Here is a 24746-nt window from a genome sequence, read left to right as displayed (position 1 = left end):
TCCATTGTGTTGAGCTGCGGGCTTTGGAAGTGATTGTTCCTGTAGAGCGGGCTGCTGAAGGACCATCGCAGATAGCAGGCTAAGCTGTGTGTTTGTTTGTTTAAGGCACAGGGCCTGTTGACTGTAGGCAGATGAGATCAGCTCCTACCCCTACCTCCCTGGGGGAACTGTCCTGAGCTCTGACATCTGTACATCCCTGTGGTCAGAGAGCTTCTCACACAAACGCCAACACATACATTTAGCTTCCTTGTTGCTGTTTGCTGAGGCAGAGGTTAACTAATCAATAAAATACATCACTGGGAACTTGTAGCACAGCTCATGATATATTGACCTTATCTAATGCAAACATCGATTTTAAATTATTTTTCCGCAGGCTTATTTTATTTCTTGAATTTATTAACTTTTTACGTCTGGACCGCAGAGGGCCAACCCTACAAACACAAAAGTCTGTCACTGAGTGATGAAGTTACACGATTGGTCGGCCGAGTGTTGGAGTTTCCTCATTGGCCGTTGCTCTTTCAAAATGAAAAGGCGGGGAACAGTCCTTTATGCAAATGAGCCCGTCCAGCGCGTCCGGCTCAAGCTTTCAAACTAGGTGATCCGGTTAAAAAATGAAACGAGATTCAGCAGTGGCGTAGCCTATTTCTCGCTTGAAATGTTTTCAGAAGTTGATTTTGGTGGATTGTTTAGATGGAATAACAGAAAATGTACAACCAGGCGGCTATGTTGTTTCCCATTTTGAAACGGCAAGCAGAAAACCAGGAACCAATCAGGTGCATATGGATTTAATATTATAGACATGACCACTGACTATTTGTGTAACAATTTAGCCACAAATTCACCGACTGACCATACACGCTCCAGCCATATACTCGGTTATGACCGAGTCTTGTTCCTCAATATCTTTGTGAAATGAAGAGCATATTAACCGTGTGATGTAATCCAAATAAAGAAGGTAAATTCACCTATCCAATGTACCTCGCATAAGTGAGAGTGTGAAATGTTTGCAGTCAGACGTGCTGGAAGCCATTAAATGGCTTTTGGTTTATTGTTAAACGCTAAAACACCTCTAGACTGTCCTAGCATTGCTGTCCACCCCATCAAAAATGTCCTACCCTTTCAGTGAACAAAGTGTCCAAGCTTCTTAGACCTCTGTGCTTGGCAACACTCCACTTGAGAAATTGAAATGTCCGACCTTGCATTTAATGGAGGTGAAGGCGGCGCAATGCACTTGAAATAGCGTCCCCTGCAGTGCCACATTTTTGTTGATATGGCTTGCATCAATAATGTGGCTGATAGCCTGAAAGGACCCCATGCTGATGGGGGAGGGAGGGGGGGTCTGCTTGTGTTTTCATCTCTTCTCAACATGCAACAGTTATAAAAGGAGAAGGCCTCAACAAATATATAAGTGTCAGCTGATTTTGCTGAGCCGTGCCTGATGAGGCCGCTTTGTTCTGTTACACGTATCACACACAGCTACTGTAGATTAACATTCTCATTAAATCCCAAATCCCATTTGTTTCTCCAGGAGCAGTCTCAACTTCCTGCCACCATCTTGCTGGCCCAACACAAGGTCCGTGCTGCCAAGCTGGAGACCCAGATAGAGCAGCAGAAACAGGCGGTCAAACCTACCAATCTATTTTCAACTGGAATCCATATGGTGAGTGCAACACTTTAGACTTATTAGCTCTTAATCCCCTGTTCATACATAGAAATTCAAAGTGACAAACTCTTACCTGCACTCAAAACATGCAAGGGGCTGCGGTGATGGGGGAGTGTCGTTTCAGGTACTTGTGAGACAGTGAATTACCTAGTTAGAAGGCTTATCAGATGCCAAAACACTGGACAGTGGTTTATGATAATATGAGGAAGCGTTTTACAATTCTTCAAGTTAACGCAATAGCAGATAACTCGTTAGTAACGCAAATGAATAAAAAAGTATGGTAACTTTTCACGTTCCTTTTTAAAAACTGTTCTTTTACTTTTTACTGGAGCATTTTTTGGGGGCCATCAAGCTGTGTGCGTTGCAGTTATGAAGGAGAGTTTTAACCGGTCCCCCCTTAGGTACAAAGAGACATGCGCTTTGTGACAGATATTAATAAGCTTGGCAAATTCAAAAATTTAGAATATTTGGCAAATACCATTTTTAATTTAAGGTTTGGTTGTTCTACTAATGTAACTCAAATCCAGTAACAACACATTATGCCATTAGTGGCCGTGTTGGAAAGCAGCCTGCATCGCTCTTTCACAAGCCGGAAGAAATACTTTCACTTTCCATTAATGACGTATTAAAAGCGTATTTAGTCTATGTAGAAAAAAACGTAGGCTACACACAGTATAAACATCTAAGTCAGATGATCACTGGATTGATTCTGATATATTAACAGGATCCTCTCGTTGCCCAAAGCATAGCTTTATTTTGATGGAAACTAGCTTTTTTCTCTAATTTGCATTGGTTGCTATTTGTTTTATAGGGATGCCCAATGGTGAATTAATCAAATAGAATGTCGCTGGTGAAACTGATCTTGGCTTTTACTCAGTAGGCTACCAGTTGTTATTTTTGATGGTTAAAATGACTTATGAAGATCTCTGGCCTACACACACTAAACAATACAAATCACAAAGTAAGTTGTACTTTATAGTTCATTGACCATGTACTTTTATACTTTTACTTGAGTAAGTTTGTAAAATGTTCATTTTTCCTTTTACTTTAATCTTTTATGGGAGTAATTGTACTTTTACCTGAGTAAAGATTTTCAGTACTCTACCCACCACTGATGAGGGGGGTAATGTTAGTCTGAACACAACCGTGCCTGCATTTGTCAGTGGGCTTTGCAGCTTCAGGTGAAAGCAGGGTGAGCACAGTGAAACATGAGAGCTTGAAGAAGCTATACGTACCACAAATAACAAATGGCTACTATATTTACAATGAGCCCATGCAGGTTAAGGTCACGTGGTTGTTGTACCTCTATCCACTGGTGGGTCTGAACGGTTGAGGTCTTGGTGGGATTTTAGCTCGGTGCTAATTTAAACTTCATGTGGAGTGCTTGTTGACAGTAGAGCGGTGATAACAGTCCAGACCTTCAAAGGGAGGATGTTCCTCGGTGTCTGGTGCGTCTTCAGTGTGGGAACGGGGCCCTCACCCCTTCAGTCATGTCATCACATTCCTCTGTGGGCGACCCACAGAGAGAGCATGTGGGCTCACGGCTCCGGACGCTCTGAGCTCGCAGCTTTGTACTCACCGTGTGTGGAGAGACCTTCCATTTGGCTATCGTTCAGGTTTTCAGTCGTTTATTTTCATTTTACTGTGATGAGATAGGCTGTGTCATCACCCCCACTCCCTCCCCGGCAACCCTCATGGGGCATGGTTGTCTTCCCACAGCTCAGTGATGCGTGGGAGAGATATCTGCTTAGTACTCACCTATAGGCTCAAGCTGGAGGAGCTAGGTTTTGACATACCCAGGTATAACCCTACTCTCTCTTAGTCTTTTACCATCTTTCTTTGCCTATCCTGCCCATTTTAATGTGTTTTCCACTAGCAAAGCTCTTGGTTAAATAATCTGATGCAGTAATAATCAGTGAGACTTTACAAAAACATGAATTGACTCATTAAAACCCAAAGAGACAACTGGCTCATCTACCACCAGTGGAAAAAGCACTGACTTGATCCAAATGGAGGATTTGATACTCTGACTCTCACCCCCTTGATATACAGCATGAAGTTAAACTTGCTGATGGAGAGAGAAACAGCACGATTGTGTTGCTCTTGGCTCCGTCCGTGGCTGTTTTTCCTCGCTTCTTTCTTCCCATTTCTCTTCATCCTCCCGTCCCTGAGCTCCTGTTGGTGTAGCAGAGCTCTCACCATGCATCTGCTGTGTTGGACCGAGAGGCTTGAGTCAGGGGAACGTGTGGGTTTGGATTTCCCTTCACTTCAGAGTCCATAGGAATGACTTCTGTTTGACTTGGTGGGCTTTCAGCACAGAGCGGTGGATTCCTGCACATTGCTGGAATTCATTTATCTGCTAGCTTGTGGTCCCTTGTTCCAAGCGAGGTTTCAGTTTTTCTTCAGCAGGAATTAGGAGAGGCAAATGTAAAAACACATTTTTTAAAGCTGTGCCTTTTTAACATTTAAGCTAGTTTGTGCTGCTTTCTTCACTGACAGGAATATCAATTAGTGCTGAAACGTTCAGTCATTAATTGATCAGTCATTCGACAGATTAGGTTCAGGTTACTTTATTTTTACCCGTAGGTACATTTGGTTTGCAGTCGACGAGGCATCCATCTTGACACACATTTTACAAACAACACAGACAATAGACGGACACAATAAAAGTCCTCAAGGCTCCAATAATCATTAAATCCTCTAAAATAGAATACATAAATAAGCGTTGCTTCTATAGCATCTGTGCACTGTTGCTATGACATGGCTGCTAAAACGAAGCTGTTTTTATACTAGAGCTGCAACGATCAATCTATTAGTTGTCAACTATTAAATGAATCAGCAACTGTTTTGATAATCGATTAATCAGTTTGAGAAATTTTCTAAGAAAAGAAAAGTCTAAATTCTCTGATTCCAGCTTCTTAAATGTGAATCTTTTCTGGTTTCTTTACTCCTCTATGACAGTAAACTGAATATCTTTGAGTTGTGGACGTAACAAGACATTTGAGGACGTCATCTTGGGCTTTGGGAAACACTGATCAACATTTTTCACATTGACATTTTATAGACCAAACAACTAATCGATAAATAGAAATAATCAACAGATTAATCGACAATGAAAAGAATTGTTAGTTGCAGCCCTATTTTATACTGCTTTGTTCTACACCTTCGGACTATAAGCCTCTGTCCTGAAGGAAGAAGCTGAAATTCAGGCAATCATTTTGATAATCTTTCACTTAAGTTGCGCATTCACAGCACTCCGTGGTACCAGCCTCTCAATTGTTTGTTTTTTATCATTGTAAACGGATCATCTTTGGATTTTCGACCGTTGTCAAAGAACATATATTGCCAAGATGTGAAAGTCAATCGTTCGTTCCATTGCAACGTCAGCGCCCAACAACAAGCAATGTTTCTGCCATTTTGGACTGAAAGCGACTACCGGATGCCAGTAAAACGTCCGACTAAAAAGTGCCGTAGAAAAGTAAAACTAAATTATTTCTATTCTATCGTCATATCCTACTAAAATGGCCTGTGTTGAACAATAAAATATTATAAATATAATAAGCGTTTTTAGCCCAAAATGGCAGCAGCGACTGTACTGTGCTTCTATACTCTTTTCCGTTGTTCAGACAAAACAAACAATCTCACATTGTGTCACAGTGACTCTGGGAAATTGTGATGGACAGTTTTCACTAAACAAATAAATGATTTGTTTGAAAAAAAAAGAATATAGAAAGATTAATAGACAATCAAACTAGTCTTTAGTAGAAGCTCCAGTATCAACACATTCTTGTGAGGCACGTACTCAAAGGAGGAACAGATTGTGACAGTGATGAATGGACACAGGGCTGACGCATGACCTCTTGTTTTTTTCATCTGGACGTTTTTTTATGATGTGCAAGTTCACCAGTCAAGGAAGCAGAAATTTGTGGTTTACTTCAGCCAGCTGCTTCACCCCGGGCCAAGGTGAGCCGTCACTGGTGGGATGACATATCTGCCTGTCGTTGAGCCGTTATAGAACGTGAGGATGCCGATTCTTCCTCTGCTCCCCCAGACTTTATTTAAAGCGTGATCTAATATTGCATCTAGTTGTGTCATGTTGTTTACTGGGAACACGACGAGGGGACATCTCAGCTATTCTGGCACTACTCTTTGCCTGGGTGATATTCCAGGAGGTGGTGAAAGGGACTCCAACCCTGATCCTGATTATTCTGGTTGCATGTTCACATGTTGGTGAACGGATGCTCGATGAAGTTAGCCGATCCTGAGGGAAAGTAGTGTCGGTCCAGGTGTGATGTGAGGTGGGATGGGCCTGGTCTTGTCTCAGGAATGGTCTAGAATCACTCACTAATCCCTCACTTTGTAGGCACTCTATTGAACCGAGACGCACATACATACCCTCGTGCGGGTGCATGCACACATAAAACGCACACTCCCCTCACCCAGTCTGAGTAAACATCCTTTGAAGAATAAAGTGTCTTTTTAAAATAGATGTCCGCTGATATCAAAAGAGACTCTCTGTGTGGGAGGGAGGCAACTATTCACTGTTTAAACAGGTTGCTTGTTGTTGTCTGACACATAAGACCAGCCTCAGCGCCAAGCACGATGACAGGAGTCAGGATGACAAGAGTCATCATCATGTTTGGCACCTGCTCAGAGCAAAACATGGACATGAGTTGAGAGTTATTAGCATATAAATGATATTTGTTTGAAGTATTGTATGAGGAATTGTCTCTTTGATATTTCTTAAGCATGCTGGCTTTGTTTGTTTACAGTGGTGGAAAGTAACTAAGTACATTTAATCAAGTACTGCACTTAAGTACAATTTTGAGGTGCTTTTACTTTACTTGATTATTTCAATTTTATGGTACTTTATACTTCTACTCCACTACATTTCAGAGGGAAATATTGTACTTTTTACTCCACTACATTTATCTGACAGCTTTAGTTGCTAGTTATTTTTGCAGATTAATATTTTACCATGAGACCAGTTTATAAAATATGATACTGTGCTACAGATTAAACTATCCAACAGTACATTAAGTAGTTAAAATGTGCTCCATCTCCACAAGCCGTCACATTGAAATGCTGCTTACGTGTTAAAGCATCAGTAATAATATTCCAATAATGTGATAAATAATGATATAAACACTCTGAAAGGGACAATTCTGCCCAACAAGTACTTTTACTTTAAGTGTATTTTGATGCTAATACTTTTGTACTTTTACTCAAGTAAGATTTTGAATGTAGGACTTTTACTTGTAGTCATTCTACGCTGTAGTATTAGCATGTTTACTTCAGTAAAATATCTGAGTACTTCTTCCACCACTGTTTGTTTGTTTAGGGAAGTTCTTGTGTTTTCTCGTCTAAGCGTGTATGTGTGAGGTTGTGGATTGTCCTCAGCTGCTACAGTGTCCCATTCCTGAAAGCGGTGACCGATGGGGAATCTCTCCACCTTGGGGCAGCTTTCAGCGCCATCTTAGATGAAAGGTCCCAGGTTCCAGCACTGCTGGGCCCCAATCCACTCCTCACAGGCGGCAGAGCAGCTGACATACCTGACGAGGCCGGCATGGGCACCTAATGAAAGCAGAAGGCGAACACACACATAAACAAAGAGCAACTCGCACAACCAGTCAGCCAAATGTGGGTGGAAAGTTTATCCCTAAACATAGATGTGTAGCTGACTGAAATAACCCTGGGTTCTCTCTCTGGCTTTATTCCATTCTACACTTAGGCAGCGGTATTTGACTACCATAGAAAACACAAACACGAGTACACACACTCCCGCACACACGCTCATGGTGTGAGCTTGTTTGCTCAGGCCTGATTTACTTGGTTAAGTTGTCCTCTACAGTGACCTCTGCTCGGTAGACGTACTCGTCAGCGCGGGCCGAGCTCTGCTTTACTTTACTCTGGCAGACTGGCCTAACCTGTTTTACCTGCGAGGTTGTCGTTACATACTCCCCCCCTCAACCCCCACCCACTCTTTTACTATCTTCAGTGTTATTTCCATTTCCCTTATTCATGCTCTTGAGACAAATAGTACCAGACAGATATTTTTGTTATATAAATATGGTATTGTTTATAAATGTTGACATATAAAACATTCACAAACCAGTGACTTTATGTGGGAAAGTGCATAACCTCTTGCCCTTTAGCCTTTTCCTTTTTATTGGATTGCTGGCATGTAGGTTGGTAGCTGCAGGGGCTTGGGGAGATGGGGTCAGCTCAGGGGGGTAAAGAGAACCGTCAGCCCTGATTGGCACTAGCACATGTGGGCATTCACACCTCTGCCCCTGCTCCTGCCTTGGCCCTGTTAGGTTGGCCTCAGCAACCCTTGCCCACACGGGCAGGCCTAGCCCAGCCCAGCGGAAAAAGGAGTTGTCAGCTTTAGGGGCTTTGCGCTGGGGCAGCTGCCACTGGACAGGCAGTTATATTTAAACCTGTAAGGCGAGGGGAGTCACTGTGTGGGCAGCAGCTTTTACACTTGCTACTTGCTGCTCTCTGGGCAGCACAAAGCTCTTTATCCATACAGAAGCACTGGCAGTGCCAGGGCAGAAGGTGGAAGTGAGGGCTGAGGATGGGATGGCACTAGTCTGGCCCCTAACTAGGCTTATTAATTTTATCCCCTATACAATGCTGGCCAACGTTTCCCTTCCCATTGTTCTCATTATCACTTTGTGCATTAGCGACAAGAGCCTCGCTGCCTCTGGAGCTCTGCTGGAGCCAGCTGTGGCTCCCCCCAAACCCACGGGAACCTCGCAAGTGTATGTGGTTTGTGTAGATGTGGTGGGGAGGTGCTGATGGAGAGGTTAGTCTCTCAGCGACCTTGGTGTGTCCTGCTGAGCTGCAAAGTCAGAGGAGAGATGGGGGGGCCCGGAGAGTGCTGATGATCGTGCAGTGTGTGTGTGTGTGTGTGTGTGTGTGTGTGTAGCACGTGTTTCTGGTGGCATTCTTAGTGGTGACTCATGATTTGAGCTGTTGACCAGTGAGTTTTTGATCAACATTGGCATGTTGGACATTGGATCCTTCACCGAGTATCACTTTCTATCTTTAACAAAATTTGAAAGTACAAATGGTAAAAGCATAGAAGTGGTAGTAGAAGTAATACTTCAAAACATTGGGGATCATCGGCAGGCAATAGAATAAACAATGTTGCATGAAAACATACTGTATGTAAGTGAGTTTTAAGAAGTGATTGAGAAAAATCTGGGAACACATCCGACCCCGTCCATTTCTTGTTTTTAATGTAGACTTTGGTGCTATGCTTTGGGGGCAGACCTCTCATACCTTAAAAGTAATGTGACTTTTATGAGACCCCTGTCCCGTAAAAGTCACATGAATGTCTGCCGTATCATTCTGTCAGATAGGTTAACCCTGTTGCTTTCCCAGAAGGCGCCATTAAGATGGACAGCAGAGTTAAGAAAGAGTAACGTGACGACACATCACAAGCCAAATTCAACCCCCCTTCCCCCTCCCGGAGGCGTAAAAACAGTTTCCCAAGCCAGCACACCTGTCCCCTCCACCGACATGAGGACAGGCCACAGTGACGGCTTCACTTGACCTTTTAAAACGATTCCGCTCCAAGAAATTGAAGCTGGTATTGCACAATCACTTTAACTCTATCTGGAACTGTAGGAGGATCACAAGACCAGCAGAAGCAGGACTACTCCCTCTGGCGCGATGGTGATTTCCTCAAATCATCCTCCCCTGTGGTTTTATTAAGATTGATGACCCCCAGAGTTTCATTTTAGTGTCACAGGGGCATTATAAGAGTCTTAAATACCAGTTATACATAAACTTGAAAGCATCACGAGGGCACACATAATGTTGTATAGGTAGTAAGGTGGGCCTCCATGATGTAAAAAGCAGATGTTTGTGTTGGCTGTTTCTGTGGTGTTGTTCCAGTGGCCCCTAGTCCCTTAACCATTTCTGCTCTGCTTGGCCTGAACGGAGGTCCCCCCCCCTCTCTCTCCCCTTCTGTTGCTTTCTTTCACCGGAGCATTTCGAAAACAACATTCATATGGTGTAATTCACACAGGCTTTTAATAGGGCATGATGAGTTCATGATTGAAGGCTTCAGCAGTATTATTAGGTGGAGTGGAGCACGGAGCAGGTCTGCTTTAGATGGACTGTCAGACGGCTTGTCTTGCATCAAAGCAGCTTACCAAAAATCATTCATTTCCAATTTTTTTGTAAATGTATTCAGAAGAGCAAAGGCTGTTCTTGTGTATGCATGTCTTATGCTGTGTTTGTTCGGGACGATGTGTCTGCCAGTATTCAAGGTGCCCTTGCAGAGGAATGCAACAGAAATGTCTCTAGACCGGGGGTTGGCTCTGTTCTGTCTGTCGCTCAAAAATCTGATTTAATGCCCTTTAGCTATCTGCAACTCCCAATTTGCCCCCCCTCTCTTTCTCCACCACTTCAACATTGTAAACTTTGACTCTTCTGCTTCTCCCTCCGGCACGGCTTCGTCCCAGTGCGTCTCTTTGATTGGCGCAGTAGGGGAGTTAACCAGTGCTGAAAGTCTGAAAGAAGATGGATGGAGAGACTGAAGGAGGGCGAAAGTGAGGGAGAGTGACTGGGTTTGGGTTGGTTGGTCTGGGTTTCATTAGCCTGTGGTGGGGCTCCACTGTGTTGGATGAATGGATGGGACAGCACAGGGGATCACTGGCACCTTGGGGTTAAAGGTTGAATGAAAACCATAGAGAAGTGCGTGTCTAGCATTTGTGTTTTAAAGGAAAAATCCCAAAATCTAAAGCATTTAAATAGTGTTTAAAACAGGGTATGCATATTTGAGCAATAGGCTAAAATATCATCTGTTCTTGGGTCCGTTATTTGATTGGGTACTGTGTTTTTTTTAATTATTATTTTGGATACAGTAGGTGACCCAACATGGATAACATGTTGGTATCCCTTGCAGTAGAGGAGCAAGAGTTTGATGAATAAATCAATCATGGAAAAGAACAATACTTGTTATTTCAGCAACAGCAGTTTCAAGGTAATGCTGACAAAAGACATGTCGTGTTTTGAGTAGACGTTCTCTCTAGGGCTGCCCCCTCTCGGTTGTTTTGGTTTTAGTCGACTAGATTTCTTTAGTCAATTAGTCATTTTTTGTATCCTTTTTTTTTCATGCTGAATGACTTATTTTCAAGAAACTTATGAGCATATCTCTGGTAAACAACAGATTTAAAGTGGTGCTTTTGTGTGATTCTTTGTGGAGAAACTCATTCACACATCTGTTGATTAAATCAACTAATCGATTAGTTGACAAAATCGTGTGAGTGTTAGATAACTAAGAATTTCGCTGGTCGAGGACAGCCCTAGTTCTCTCAGTATTTCTTGCTTGAAACACTATCTCTGTTGCTGTTAATATAATGTGCCACTGTCGCTCCCCCTGCTGCTCCCCCCACCTGCATGTATAAACCACCGCTGAATGCAAACAGGTTCAGGCTTGCTTTGCTAAGATAGTTGAAAGTCATTCTGGGAAAAAGGATTGGATGATATGGATGAAATCCTGCATCACAGTATATGTCAATTTATATTGTGATATTGATATATATAGATTGTGATATAGCACATTTCTCTCCTCAAATGTTTTCAGAAACATCTTGTAGAATACTGTTTAGCTGTAAAATTATAAAGTTTATGACCCGGCAGCCATGTTGAGATCAGTTGAGGAAATACCAAGCACCGCCCACCAGTCGGAGCAAACATTCTCATTTTACAGCAGTACACTACAAGATGTTTCTGAAAACGTGTCAGGTGAGAAATAGGCACTACAGTAACAGAATATTGATTCATATTAGATCAGTGCCGCCTAGTTTGATCGGAGCCCAATGATGATGTATATCATAAGAGTATAGTATAAGCTTTGTGTGTGTGTGGTTATTGTTTTGTCTAACTATCCTGGTTAGAACAATCCCTGTCATGTTGTGTTTGGCTAAGAAACACTGCATCCATTGCTGTCTCTTAGTGTTCATCCCTCTGTGCTTTTGTAACTTCCAGCTCAGCTTTGGTTGCTTTATTTCCCCGTGTGTGCGCTCACACGGGCCAAAACTTGTGTGCGGGCGGGCAGTCTGAGGCCGCGGGGCACATGTTACTCGTTTAGTTTGGTTTTCATCAGCTCCCCTCTGTGTTCTGTTGTTTATACTCCCCCACTATTCTTTTCTTTGCTTCTCCTGTTATCTTTTTATCTCTCCTTTGTCTCTGAGTTCCTTTGCTACCCTCTAAAATAGTCAGTGTTTGTTTAGACATCATCTTCTTAATTCCAGGTTTGTTTCATGAGTCTGGCTCGTCTTCGTAGCCTCATTACTTTAATGCTGGAGAAAACAAAGTGGTCTGACGCTGTGTGGAAATTCCCCTCTGATGGCAGAGCCCCAAATCGAACAATTCTACAGTGTCCTTAAGAAGTATCATGTTTCTCACTCCATCACCCTGGTCAAGAGCATTAGGAACTGGAGTAGCCCGACTGAAATCTCAACTTTGAGTACTTATGGATTGAAGGGGTTTTTATGCACAGACTACAAACGGACCACAGTTTTCTGTGCTTGACACTGCAGGTCTTATGATTTTAGGAGACCCAGCAGTGAAACATTTTTGTAAATCCTGAGAATTTGACTGATTTCAGGTTGGAGCGACATTGTTTTAGGTGAATCCGTGGAAAAACGATGCAAATTGCAAATAATCACAACTAAACCCAACAACACTAGCCTATCACATTTAAGTCTAATCATTAACTTTCTCGCCTACATTTATACATTATCAATTGATTTGTCTTTTGGTGATTTCATTGAAATAGCCAAAGTACACTCTCTGTTAACAGGAATTACATTTCCTCATCAACCCCACCACAGATGTCCTGCATGATGTTTTGTTCGTTTCTTCTTGATCAGGAATAGTTGTTGGGTTGCCAACAGTGTGTTGACCACTAAAACATGCTCAGTCATTGTTTCTCCACCAAACCAGCAGTGCCTGGGGAAAGTGAAAATGTTGTCAGACAAAACTCCTATTGCCAAACCAGTCAGTCTAGAACTGGTTAATGCTGTGGTTTGAATGACATTAAGCTTTTTCCACATTGTTGTTTTTTCTGTTTGTGTCATCCTGACTGCACTGTAGCCGTAGTTTCCAGTGTTGCACTGTGTACTAAACTGAGACAATGAGGATTATTGTCCTGTGTTGAATTTTGTCTCTCCTTTTGTTGTTGTTTTTTTTCAGCGTCAGACAGTGTCTCTTCAGCCTCCTCCCAAGATAGAGGAAGTTCTGTACCAATACAAGCCTCTTCTAGTTGAAATCTACGGACCCCCGGTGCCTGAACTGGAGCAACTGGGCCGACTCGGGTACAAACTTATTACACACTCACACACATCTGCCGCAGCCAGGGAGTGACTAACTATGAGTTTTAATTCCACCTTTAGATCAGCGACGGTTGTCAAGTTGAATGATAGAAGGAAAAACAATAAAGGGTCCATCATTTCCTCATACATTTTTGGGAAGTTTCCTGGAAATAACTGTAATTTGGTGCCAGGTAGGCTATAGGGAAAAATAGAGACAAAGTTCTGGGACTGTTGAGATGAATTAGTTGGGTCTAATTTCTACTTCTACTTTCCTTGAAAGAACTGCTCCATTTAAACCCAAGTAAATATTGAGTAAAAGTTAAGCTGACCTGCCACTGAGTTATAATAGCAGTTAATTGTAATTTAAAAAAACAAAAAACGTTTTATTTATTGACTCACTTAGGCCAAACATGTACTCTGTTCTCCAATATACAGAATCATCATACAGTGTCAGTGAATAAGCCAGAGAATATGCCATAACATAGTCATAGATCCAAAAGCAATCATTTTATGTGAGGGAAAAAAAGAAGACAAATAAATAAAAGGAGGAAAGGAATGTAATTAATTAATCAAAAACATACCAACTGAGTCTGTCTCAATATTCCTTGTAACTGATACCAAATTAAAAAGTTATTTCCATATCAATTTACAGTTCCTCTCTAGGAAATTATAGGAAACTATGGAACGGGTAAAATGAAGTGTTACTGATTAAACTTAAATCATGGAGTTTTGTGATTCTCCACATAGCTACAGTAGTATATTATGAAGGTTTATGGTGTAGAGAGCTGCGAGAGAGTCGGTGTGCTTGGAAAGTCTGGCTCGTCTCACTTGACTCTCCTCTGATTAACTGGGAGAGTGAAAGCAAATGAGGAGGAGGAGGAGGGCTGGGAGAGAGAGAGAGAGGGAGGGAGGGAGTAACAACCATCACCCTGCCACAAGCCGCCACAGTGCCTCTGTAGGAGTGTCCATTAACACACACAGGAAGTGCTTTCCCCGACGGCCCCTTTGGGCCAATCAATCCACGACGCCATTGGTCCAGTCCTTGCCGAATGTAAGCTATCCATCAGACAGCCCAGCGCCCAGCCATCTGCACTGCAACTGGCTGGCACTGAAGCCTGCCCACACACTGAGAGCGGCCTGCTTTTATTGGGTGACAGGAGCAAAGCGGGGTCAGGTTCTTTTTGGACGAGCTCATTGACTTTCAGCGCTGCTTCACCCTGACGATAACCTTCATTTGGCTGAGATGTGCGGATTTGTACATAATGTCAGCATGTTTAGGATACAGGTTTTCTAGTTTATTCTTCTTTATTCTTTAGACAAAAGTTGCTATTGCTTTTGTTGCACAATCCCGTTCACCTAATTACCTTTTAAAATCACCTACTTAAGGTGAAAACGTTTTCCTTAAAGGATTGTGGGAGAGTTTAAGCAGAATAACTGGTACTTATTTACATTATGTATTCAGTGAAGTGCTGAGGTCCTACTTCTTTTGGCCAGGCTGATCAATATGCAGATGAAACACATCTCACAATTTTTGCCGCATGCTGGAGCTCAGAGGAGGGAGGAAGAGGAGGGGGGGCCCGGTGTCAGCAGTTCAGGGGTCCAGGAGGACCGATGCTGGAGAGGAAGGGCTCTGCCACAGAGATAAATGAGGTTCAGTTCAGTTAGGAACACCAGTCCCACTGGTGCAGGCCGCAGGCAACGACACAGACGGGCTCGTTCAGACAAACCACAACTCCCAGGATGCAACGTGCTGTTAAGTAAAAGCAAGGAATTGTGCTGACACTTCTGCACAGTTGGCAGTTTGTGATTCAGCTAGGTTTGAGGTTTTGTGCATGCAAGTTCAGATATACACGGACGATCGAGCTCGCACATACACATGCATGCAGACGGTGTCCCTTAAACCTGCTATACATTTTGTGTCATACACCCTCACGATCACCCCTGTTATTGCAGTCCCAGCATTTTGGCAACAATGGACGTTGTGTGATGTGGTTGAACTTCACAAGTGTGTGTGCAGTGGAGAGAGAATGCAGACAGCGTTGAGAAGGTGAAAAGTGAGTCCCCTGTGTAGAGTGTTGGACTACAGGTCCGGTCCTATGACCTGTGAAGGGAATGTGCTTGAATGTGTGAGAAGATATGGATGTGCCTGAGCGTGGATGAGGTGAAAGGGGCTGTGAAGGGGGCAGGTACTTATTTTAAAACACGGCTGTTTGTCTTGGTCAAGGCCCACGGTGACAGCAGCGCCGCTGGTGATTTGTCTTGGACACAGCCATCAAGAGAGGCTGGAGAGTTGAGCTCACACACCCCCTCCCTGGTGGCCCCAGGGCCTCTGGGGCCGGTCTCTTGCACAGGATGTCCAGTCAACACAGGACTCACTGGAGCCGTGCTTTTTTATTTCAACTCGCTCTTTTCTTTTACGCCGCTCTCTTTCTCCCTCTGTCTCAGTGTCTTTTTCGCCTTGTCCCTTTGCCCCCAAAAAACCGCAGGAGTGCTGCACGGCTGCCAGGAAAAAGAAGGGCCACGCCTCTTTCACTGTCTCTCCCTCTCTGTCAGCTGTACCTGAATAAATATGGGCTGAGCGGAGCGCTTATATTAAAGACAGCTGCCTCAATACTGGAGCAGAGTAAAGGCTGCATGTTCAGGCAACAGGGGCCTCCAAAAGTGCCCATTCAGCTTCTACCTCAACATCTACCCCCCCTTCACACACTCATACATAACCAAACGCTCCTCCCCTGATGTGCATAGGTGCGTATGATTTGCCACAGAGGATAGGACCCCTACTGCGGGAGGTTACTATAATGGCGGTATAGTGCTGTCCATCTCGTTGACTGGCACGTACCCAGAACCCTGCGTGAGCCGTGAGAATTATGAGCAGGCTATGAATGTAACATTACAGCCTGTACTCCAAATGTCCTGCCATGGCTCCTTGCTTTTATGTTGAACAGTAAAAGCCTCTAATAAACAAAATCAAAGTAGAAGTAAATACTGCTTTGGAGATACAAACGGAAACATATGATGTTTACATTGACATGGCTGTGATATGAATCCCAGCACGCAGCAGCCAGAGACTGAAGCGGTAGCTGTTTTAACTCACCCCGCCGACCCTGCGCCTGCTGACGGACATAACCCGAATGGAAGCGCTTGGATACATCAAAATACACCAGCACCAACTAACAACTCAGGCCTACATTATAGTTAAAATAAGTCAGTACTTGAGCTCATGTAGACGCCGACGACCTGAAAGAACATTTTAAGTTCTATTTTTGTTAGTGTGTGTAGATGAGCATCTGGGTCTGAGTTTGTTCTCTGCGAGAATACTTTTAAAGCTCCGACTGCGTAGGCGTTGAAAGACTGACTGGGATCTTGGACAAGGACAAATCATATGGGGGGGAAAAATAGGGGAAAGAGAAATTGGCTGCGGAGCGTTGAAAAATTCGACTCAAACCTCAAGTGCTGACAATGAAAGCTAGCCAGAACAGTTGTTTGTGTTGGCACAGGTCGCCCTGAAATTAGCCCATCTCTTTCTGACAGAAGTTGCTCAATGCGCTTCGCCAAATGCCAGTGTGTATAATATTATGAAGTTTTGCCTCCTCCCCCACATGCATTGCTTTCTATAATTGGTGGAAAAAGTGAGGTTTTCTGCTGGGAGCGCTTGTCAAGCATCCGTCTCTTGTCGGCGGGGTGAAGGGGAGCAGCTGAATGAGCGGAGTGTTTAGTCTGGAGCTGGTCTCCTGGGGATACACTTCTCCGCACGAGGAAGTAGTCCTCAGAGCACTTTCTCTCACCAAAACAGACAACGTGTGACTGGCTGAGGGGATAAATAGCGATGGATAGTTTTCTATGACCTTCGTTCATAAACACAGAGGACAACCAATTGTTTTCATCCTCTGGAAACTGCCCCCCAAATCTTCATTTACAGTGACTCTTTTTATATGAACATACACATGGACACACAGAATAAATCACTTGTGCACACACGCATAGCCTGGCTATGTTTAACGTGTACTTAAAGGACGCCTGCTCACTGTTCTGGTTGGGAGCCAAGGGTTAATGGGACGCTGAGTGATGCTCTCCTCCTGCCTGTGTTCTTTAGCTTTCCAAGCATCCCTTGGCGTCTGCGTGTTTATGTGAATAGTGTGTGTGTGTGTCTGTTTGTTTGTTTGTTTGTGTGTTGGCTTATACTGCATGTTAAGTGCTTTGGTGGGAGGGAGATATCCAGAATAGTCGGTGGTGCCATCACAGCCCTCAGTTCCTGGCAGCCGGCTTCGCTAGCCTCTCCCTGCCTGGTTGGCCTGACTCCAGGTCTGAGCTCTCCATCTTTCCACCTCTGGCCAAGAGCACTACCAGTGACCCTGGATTTGGCTCACGCAGTTAGCAGGACCACTAGACATGGTCCATAGAGTACTCTTGAATCCATTTCTGCCATCACTAAATTGGAGTGTATGAGGTTTAAATTGCATACAAATCATTCTTTCCTTCCCCTTCGTTCCCCTCTGACTCTGTGATGAAAGTGCAAGTCAGCCATGATATTCTTCTTTTTCACTCAATATGCAGTACTCCAGAGGAATTTCTAGAAACGGCTTTTCCACGTATCCCAGGTTCTCTGATCCCTGCAGGGCGCATATCCATCTGATGGGCCTGACGGGCCTGGAAGGGCTGGTGGGGGGGCAGGGTCAGAGGTCACTGACCACGGGGGGACCTGAGGTGCAGCACCGGGACGTCAGAGTGCCGAGACTGATGGGAGCAGAGTGATGGCACCTTGGAGAGACGGGTCTCGTATTCTTCTTGGCCTCAAATAGTCCTGCACTCACGCACCCTCTCTCACACAAACACAGCTTTGATGCTTAAGTTATGAGCTGGAAACTGAGGCGCCGGTTAGCATGACCTCAGATGAACTCCCTCAAGAGCAGCGTGCTTTGATCTACTTTTACTACTATTAGATAATGTCTCAAGGCAACTATTTTGCCCTCAATTAAAATATGCTGTGACGTTGCCAAATAGCACCATTTATGGGGAAAATTGTTTATTTGGCTCTTGCGCAACAGTAGGGCTTTCCCTCAAATACTTTGGGGTTGCCACCATAACCAAGACCTAACGCTGAACTTGTTTCTCAGATATCTGATACCCTCCTTTCTTCCACACTACACACTCATCGCACATGCCATTGTCTTGTGTTACTGGATCCAGCATAGCCAGTAACTATAGACTTCAATGCAGTGCTTCTCTGGCCATATAAGTGTTTCCATAGCTTGGATCTAAAAGCTTGAGTGCAGCCGTGGGGCTCTCAGATTTTAAAATTTGCATAACCAAAAGAGAGTGCAGTAAAAGTGTGGAGGTTCAAGTCCGGCTATTTGACTTGCAAACCTGTCTCGTGTCAACACAATGCCTCGTCTTCGCTCACAGCATATAGCCGCCACCTTGCTTTGATACTCAGCTTCTTGTACTGTAGGTGCTTCCTCTCCTCGTTACTAACTAGATCAGAAGCAGAGTGGAGCGTGGCCGCCGTCCGACTCTACCCCAGCCCCCACCCAGCCCATTATCCCCGTCTGTCTCAGTAAACAGACCATTAACAGACAGAGCTTGTGGAGGCCAGATCACTATTGTTTCCCCTCCCATAGTTCTGTGCAAATATTGATCTTCTCTTGAAGTATGAGTCAAAATAAGCACGCGTTGTAGTTGACTGGAGGCTTTTTACTTGCGGGTGAGTCATTTCTGACCCAAAGAGTGGGCAAAAACAAGAGGGGACATTACCGAATGACGGAGCGGGAGAAACATTTGTCTGTGTGTGTGTATTCTGGTCATCTGAAAGAGGTCTGCTTTTAGTGTTATTGTTTCCCTCTGTGGGCTGTGTGCCAGACAGACCAGCAGTCTCCTCCCAAGATGAACCCAGGCCAGGCCAAACCAGGCCAGCGAAGGAGACACCAGCGGACAGGGAACTCCGAGTATAACACCGTCTCTTGCCTCCAGGTTTATTTGTGTCACAGCCTAGAGGCGACAGGGTCAACACCCAGCGGAGGGTGAGGTGATGTCTCCTGACTATTTTAACACACACTGATCTGTGTAGAGGTTTGCAAAGCTGCTGCACGCTTTCTAGAGTTGCATTTTGAGCATGATGGTGCTCATAACTCTGCGTGTGTATTTTCACACAAACACCAACAGACCTTAACTCTCCGCCCCTCCCCAGCTCTTCACCCCTGGGGCAAAGGGCCGGTAATGTACAGGGGGGATTAGCTGGCTCATTTTCCCCTCTTAAGAGCTGGAAAAAGAAAACAAACTCCCGTCATGTGGGGCTTGGCTGTGGGGACTTGCCACGCACACCTCATGGTAGGAGGTACTTCTCCACTATGATGTATGAATTATCACCCTCCCCCTGCTGTACCTTTCCCCTGCCTTTTTCTGTTCCTTCATCCCCCCCCCTTCTTTGCTCTTTTCCCATCTTTCTCCCTAATTGAAATGCCTCTCCTCAGTGCTTGAGGTGCTTCAGTAACTGATACCTGTGGAGGCGACCCAACCCCTCGGGGAAACTCTATTCTTCCTCTCTGTATCGGCGCTCTATTCCCAGAATGTTACGCCTTACTGTCAAGGCTCCTTTGCTGTGTATGTATGGGTGCGCCTTGTGCTAGCAGCCATTCACTGAACAGCATATGTCCTTCCATTGTTTACGGCCCCATTTGGTTAACGATGACACTGATGTCATGTCATTATCCTCCCTCTCCTGTCTGGTTTGCCCCCCCCACCACCACCACCCTCCACCTCCTTCCTCTCAGCTCTCCAGGGGGCAGAGTTATCAAGTGGCAGCTCAGGAGACGAAAGAAAGATGCTCTCTGTATCAAGTGGCTAGCGGGATGTGTGATGCCTCTCCAAGCCCCACGGCTGTTGCAGCGGTTAGGTGTGAGGCAAGTGGCCCAGCCGGTCAGCCAGCCTCTACTGCCCCCATCAGGTCAGACAGAGGAGGTGCAAGGCCAGTAGGCAAGAGAGCTGGATGAGTAGCGACAGGTGACGCTTGGACCAGGAAGTGAAGTTTGGGCACAATAGGCCTTTATCGTGAGCACCTCCACAAGGCTGTCTTTCATAGACACAAAACAAGTGTACCTCTTAGTGTTTATCACTGATACCAACAAGCTGCCTTCTTGAAGACAACTTACAGATTGTCCGTCTCTAAAAGCGTTAATGTCAAGTGTCACCCAAAGCTTCTGTTAACACTCTAAACATGTTCTCCCCTTAACTAAGTGTTAGCTACACCCGCCTCCCTCTCCTCCTCTCTTTTGGGATGCAGAGACTCAGCCTGTCAGCGGTGATGATAAGACACAGGATAATGGATAAGGGGTCTGTAGGCCCGTGAGGATGTGATGTAACCGCACTGAGCCCCCCCTTAGACACACTCACAGAATACAACTTGAGATAATCTGGTGGACAGTGGGTCGGCTGATGGCTGAGGATCTGTCTCACACACTCGCACGTCCCAGAGGAAGCTGCATTCAATGGAAAAGAGTGTGACCTCTGACCCGCGGTGATGAAAGACCGCTGTTGACAGATATAGTATACCTGTGAGAGTCCTCTGTGTTTGGCTTGTCTGCGGGGGTTTTGTTTCTGGACCGCAGCCTGGACCAATTCACACGTCCTCCTCTGGTAAAAATTCTGCTCCATCGTTTCGCCGTCGATATCGATACAAACAGCTCTGCCCTTAGAAAAACATGTATTCACACACGTTTGAATTGTGTGGACACACACATGGGGGGCATAAGCACACATCGCACATCCACACAATGCGCTCAGTGTGTTATGTCTCTCACAGGGGTACATTTTCTCTCAGGGCAGAGTGTAGGAAGGAGGGGCAGATGGGGCAGCAGTGCTGCGAGTGAAACCGGAGCCGCCTGAGGAATGCAGGGGGTGTTTTTGGAGGACTGGAGTGGAGTTTGGGGGGTAAAGGGGGGTTGACTTAAGGGGTAGGATGGGTGATTAGGGGGTGACAGCTGAGTGCTGACCCCTCTATAATGACAAATCATCTGGCAGGTGTGTGGCTCTGCACCCCCCCCCCACCCCCCCCCCCACCGCCTTTCAGCCCAGGCCAGGAATCCTCAACCGCTGCCGGAGCAGAGCGCTAAAGGAAGACTTCCGGACATTCACGCTGCTATCCAGCAGCCTCATGACTGGCCTTTCAGAAGTATTGGGCAGCCTCTGTTCAGATATAGCCTGCCCTGTGTTTTTCAGCTGCCGTGTCTTTGTGCACTCAACACACCAGTCTAAGCTCCTTCGCTTTAATAAACATAGCTAATGAGGCTTCAGTCCTTGGAGCGCTCTCAGGTAGGGTAGGTTTTATTGATTTATCTTTGCAGATGGCATTTTTGCTTTATTATCTCTCCAACTGCCTGAAAGTCAGCGTGCCCTGTTTGGGTCATGAATCATGCTGACGACAAGCTAAACTCAAAAAGCCTCTCTTGTTTTGTGAAGAAATAACAAACGCTGAACCTCGATCAGTGAGGGTGCTGTGAAAGCGGACAGGCGCCAAGCTGAGGCCCGATAAGGGCGCCGGACTTCAGAATGTATGAACTCTCTTTGAAAATCCCATTCATTCAGATATTGCATCAAGTTTTCTGTTGAAGGAGCCAGTTTAGCTTCAGTTTAGCTTCAGTTTAGCTTCTTTGAACTGTTAAAGCTTCAGCAGTATTTCAAGTGCTCTGAGAGAAAACTAGACTCCTGCACCTCCTCATGGCTCTGTTTTGAGGCTTTAAAGAATCTAACCCGTGACGGAAAACTTTGACCAATCACAGGTCATTTCAGAGAGAGAGCGTTCCTATTGGCTGTGCTCCGGCTGGTGGGCGGTGCTTGGTATTTCCTCAACTGATCTCAACATGGCTGATGAGTCAAAAACTTTCTAAATTTTTTTAGCTAAACAGTACACTACAGGATGTTTCTGAAACATTTGAGGAGAGAAATAGGCATTATAGTAACAGAATATTGATTCATATTTGATCAGCGCTGTCTAGTTTGATCGGAGTTCTCGAGTGATTGACAGCTGCTCAGAGACAGCAAGGCTTCAGCTCGGCTCTGATTGGTTGTTTTCCTCCGGTCTGTGAAATCTTGCAGATGCCATTAGGAGCACCGGACGACACAGAGGCACATGATTTTTTTCAGATTACCTCTCTCATGCACTACTGTCAGGATACAGTGACCGTTTTATAAAAACATTTTTTTTTTTATTCATATTTGCTCCATTTCTACCGACTTCAGCTTTAAGTCTTTATGTATGAAAGCAGCCAAACCACAAACAGTAATTCTACAGTGAGCGTTGTTTAAGACTGATTCAGATTGCTCCATTGTCCTATGCGTCTGCTCTGTGGTTTGTATGTTGATTAAGTGTCTGCTTGCTGAAATAACCATTGTAGCATTACAGGCCTCTTTTCTTTTCCATCAAGCCCGGGCTTCCACAGCTCCTCTTAATCCAATTCAAGCCAGCACATGGAGTCTAGACAAGAGGCCCATCGCAGCCTGCGCCTCCGTCTGATATCGCCTGGAGTCCCGGGCCTCGCAGCCATTTCCCTGAAGAACCCCAAACACCCTCCGTTCTGCAGCAGCACCGTCGATCGGAACGCAAAGAGGAGCCACACATTCCCAGCTGGAAATCGCGCAGAACCCCGCCGGAACATTTCGCCACTTATCTTTTCACTTTGAATTACAGATGCGGCCTTGTTGCGTTTTCCAGGCAGCAGGAGTGGGGAATACTTTCGGGGTCCCGTCAGGAAAATCCCTGAGCGTTATTAGCATTAGCAGGAGACATTGCCCAGGTATTTAGAGTTCCAGACCCAAGTGGAAAAATGCTGTTGGCTCTGAACTGTTTTGATCCGCGTGGCTTTTTGAAAGAACAGCAGATGGTACGAGTAGAGTTTGAAAAATAATACAAGCACTTTATCTTCTATTATGCTTTTGAGAATACAAAAAAAATTACAATTTGACGCTCTGATCTGAGAAACAATCTGTCAAAATCATATATCACTCCTTTGAGTGTGTATACTAATGGAAAACCCCTGTCATATTCCCTTGTGGCGATTGCAGTCTGACACGCACACTGTCATACTGTGTCATTCAGTTGTCTTCATCACCTGCACTCGTCTTTTCCCACTCCTCCCCCCCCCCCAAGCGACATAATGGGCCAGTCCAAAGTGACCCATATTTACCCAATAATACGAGGCTTTGAAAAGACCCATATCGAGTTGCAGCTAATGCTCCAGTGGGGCCCGGAGAGTGAAAGATGTTACCGGCCGACACGGCTTGGGTTTCAGGGCCCTGCGAACAAAAGGCAGTCCAGTCCTCAGAGAGAAAGGGAGAGAAGGAGGATGGGGGGGGGTGGGAGGGCGTGGAGACTGTGAGTGCACACTGAAACAGTAGCGTCGGAGGGTCTCGAAGCGTCTGTTTCAGAGGGGTATAGTGTGTGTGTTGGATCTCGCTTTATGATTTAGGGGCCTGTTTTTGTAGGCAAATGCGCTGCACATTTTTTAATGCACTTCATGTCGTTGCACGTCTTGGGTGTTGTCAGTCCACTCTTAATGTTTCAGCATCGTCAAGTACAGTCATGTGAATAGAGTTCGGCTTCCTCCATAGCCACTCATGTGTACGTACATGGCCTTTACAGGAAGATGCGGATACGGCCGCTGAGTTAATGGAGCAGAACTGAACTAACCTCGGGTGTTAGGGGTGAGCAGAGGGCAGACAGGGTTGGTTTAAGAGAAGAGGGTTTGTGATGATGATACCCAAAGGTGATTTCACCTCATATCCTCCCTCCTCCTTTTACTTCCCACCCCCACCCCCACTCACCCTCCTCCTCCTCCTCCTCCCTCTCCTTCATGTTCTCTCTCTCTCTCCTTAGGGGCAGGCAGGTATAAAGTTACACAGAGCTCTCAGCTTTCTTGGAAGGAATGACCACATGAGTAGCTTGGGGATTAGATTAGCAGGAAGAGCAGACTTAGCCGGGCTGTAAATAGCCCACTTTTTTCACCATTAAAAAGGCCCAGTACAATATAATCAATAGATAGCACTCATCTGATGCAGGAAGCCATATGAGAAGACCTCCCTCAAGTGCTCTGAAGGACAGGCTACAGCAGCTTGGGCCTAATGAAGTTATTATTAATCACTGGGCCTCCTGTTTTGAACTTGTGTGTTGTTTCTCTAGTGGGTGATGAGTGGCCTTTGTGCGCGAGACCTGATTGACATCTCTCGCTGCTCTTCCTCTCACTTTCACCATCTGTTAAGACGAGACAAGGTCATCTCGCGTGAATGTTTGACTTTATGTCACAGTCATTCTAGCTTTTATTTTTCACCGAAGGCTTTAGTGTGTTACGAGCAAAGCACCTCGTAGAATCATAAAACACAGAAGTTAAATATGATCTATTCAGCGTGTAGTCTCGCCAACACCTTTTTTCCTCCCTGTCCATCTCTCACACACGTCTCAACTCTCTCAGTCTCTCCGAGCCTCCCCACAGGTGTTGGGTTACTCTGTAAAGCAGCTTGAATGGGCACAGAAATCACAGAGGGCTGTCTGTGCTCTTGATTCCCGTTTTCACTTTGAAGTTTCTCCGGCTCACAGGAACAGGGGCCACAAAGCCAGACTCGTGTGAGGGCTTTAGCCAGGACTCTGATTTCTGCAGGGTGGGGGTGGGGGGAGACAGTATTGACAGGCAAGGCTACGTGTTGTCTCAGTTGCTGGAGGACTTTGCTTTTTTAGCTTTGTAGTCAAGATGCTACAAGAAAGCGGT

The 24746-nt window shown here is 45.1% G+C and overlaps 1 protein-coding gene across 4 annotated transcripts in view; it reads left to right on the top strand.

Moving 5' to 3' along the window:
* mnat1 (MNAT1 component of CDK activating kinase) overlaps window positions 1–24746 on the top strand; it is a 43038-nt gene that overhangs the window by 17401 nt on the left and 891 nt on the right. For all 4 annotated transcript variants that reach the window (XM_074661631.1, XM_074661630.1, XM_074661629.1 and 1 more), the window contains 2 exons: window positions 1529–1660; window positions 12878–12999. In XM_074661631.1, coding sequence (XP_074517732.1) covers window positions 1529–1660; window positions 12878–12999 — 254 coding nt within the window. The remainder of the gene's footprint in view (window positions 1–1528; window positions 1661–12877; window positions 13000–24746) is intronic.

Source organism: Sebastes fasciatus, chromosome 15 (assembly GCF_043250625.1).
Source record: "Sebastes fasciatus isolate fSebFas1 chromosome 15, fSebFas1.pri, whole genome shotgun sequence".
NCBI classification, from domain to species: domain Eukaryota; kingdom Metazoa; phylum Chordata; class Actinopteri; order Perciformes; family Sebastidae; genus Sebastes; species Sebastes fasciatus.
This window is presented reverse-complemented; position numbering and strand designations above follow the sequence as displayed.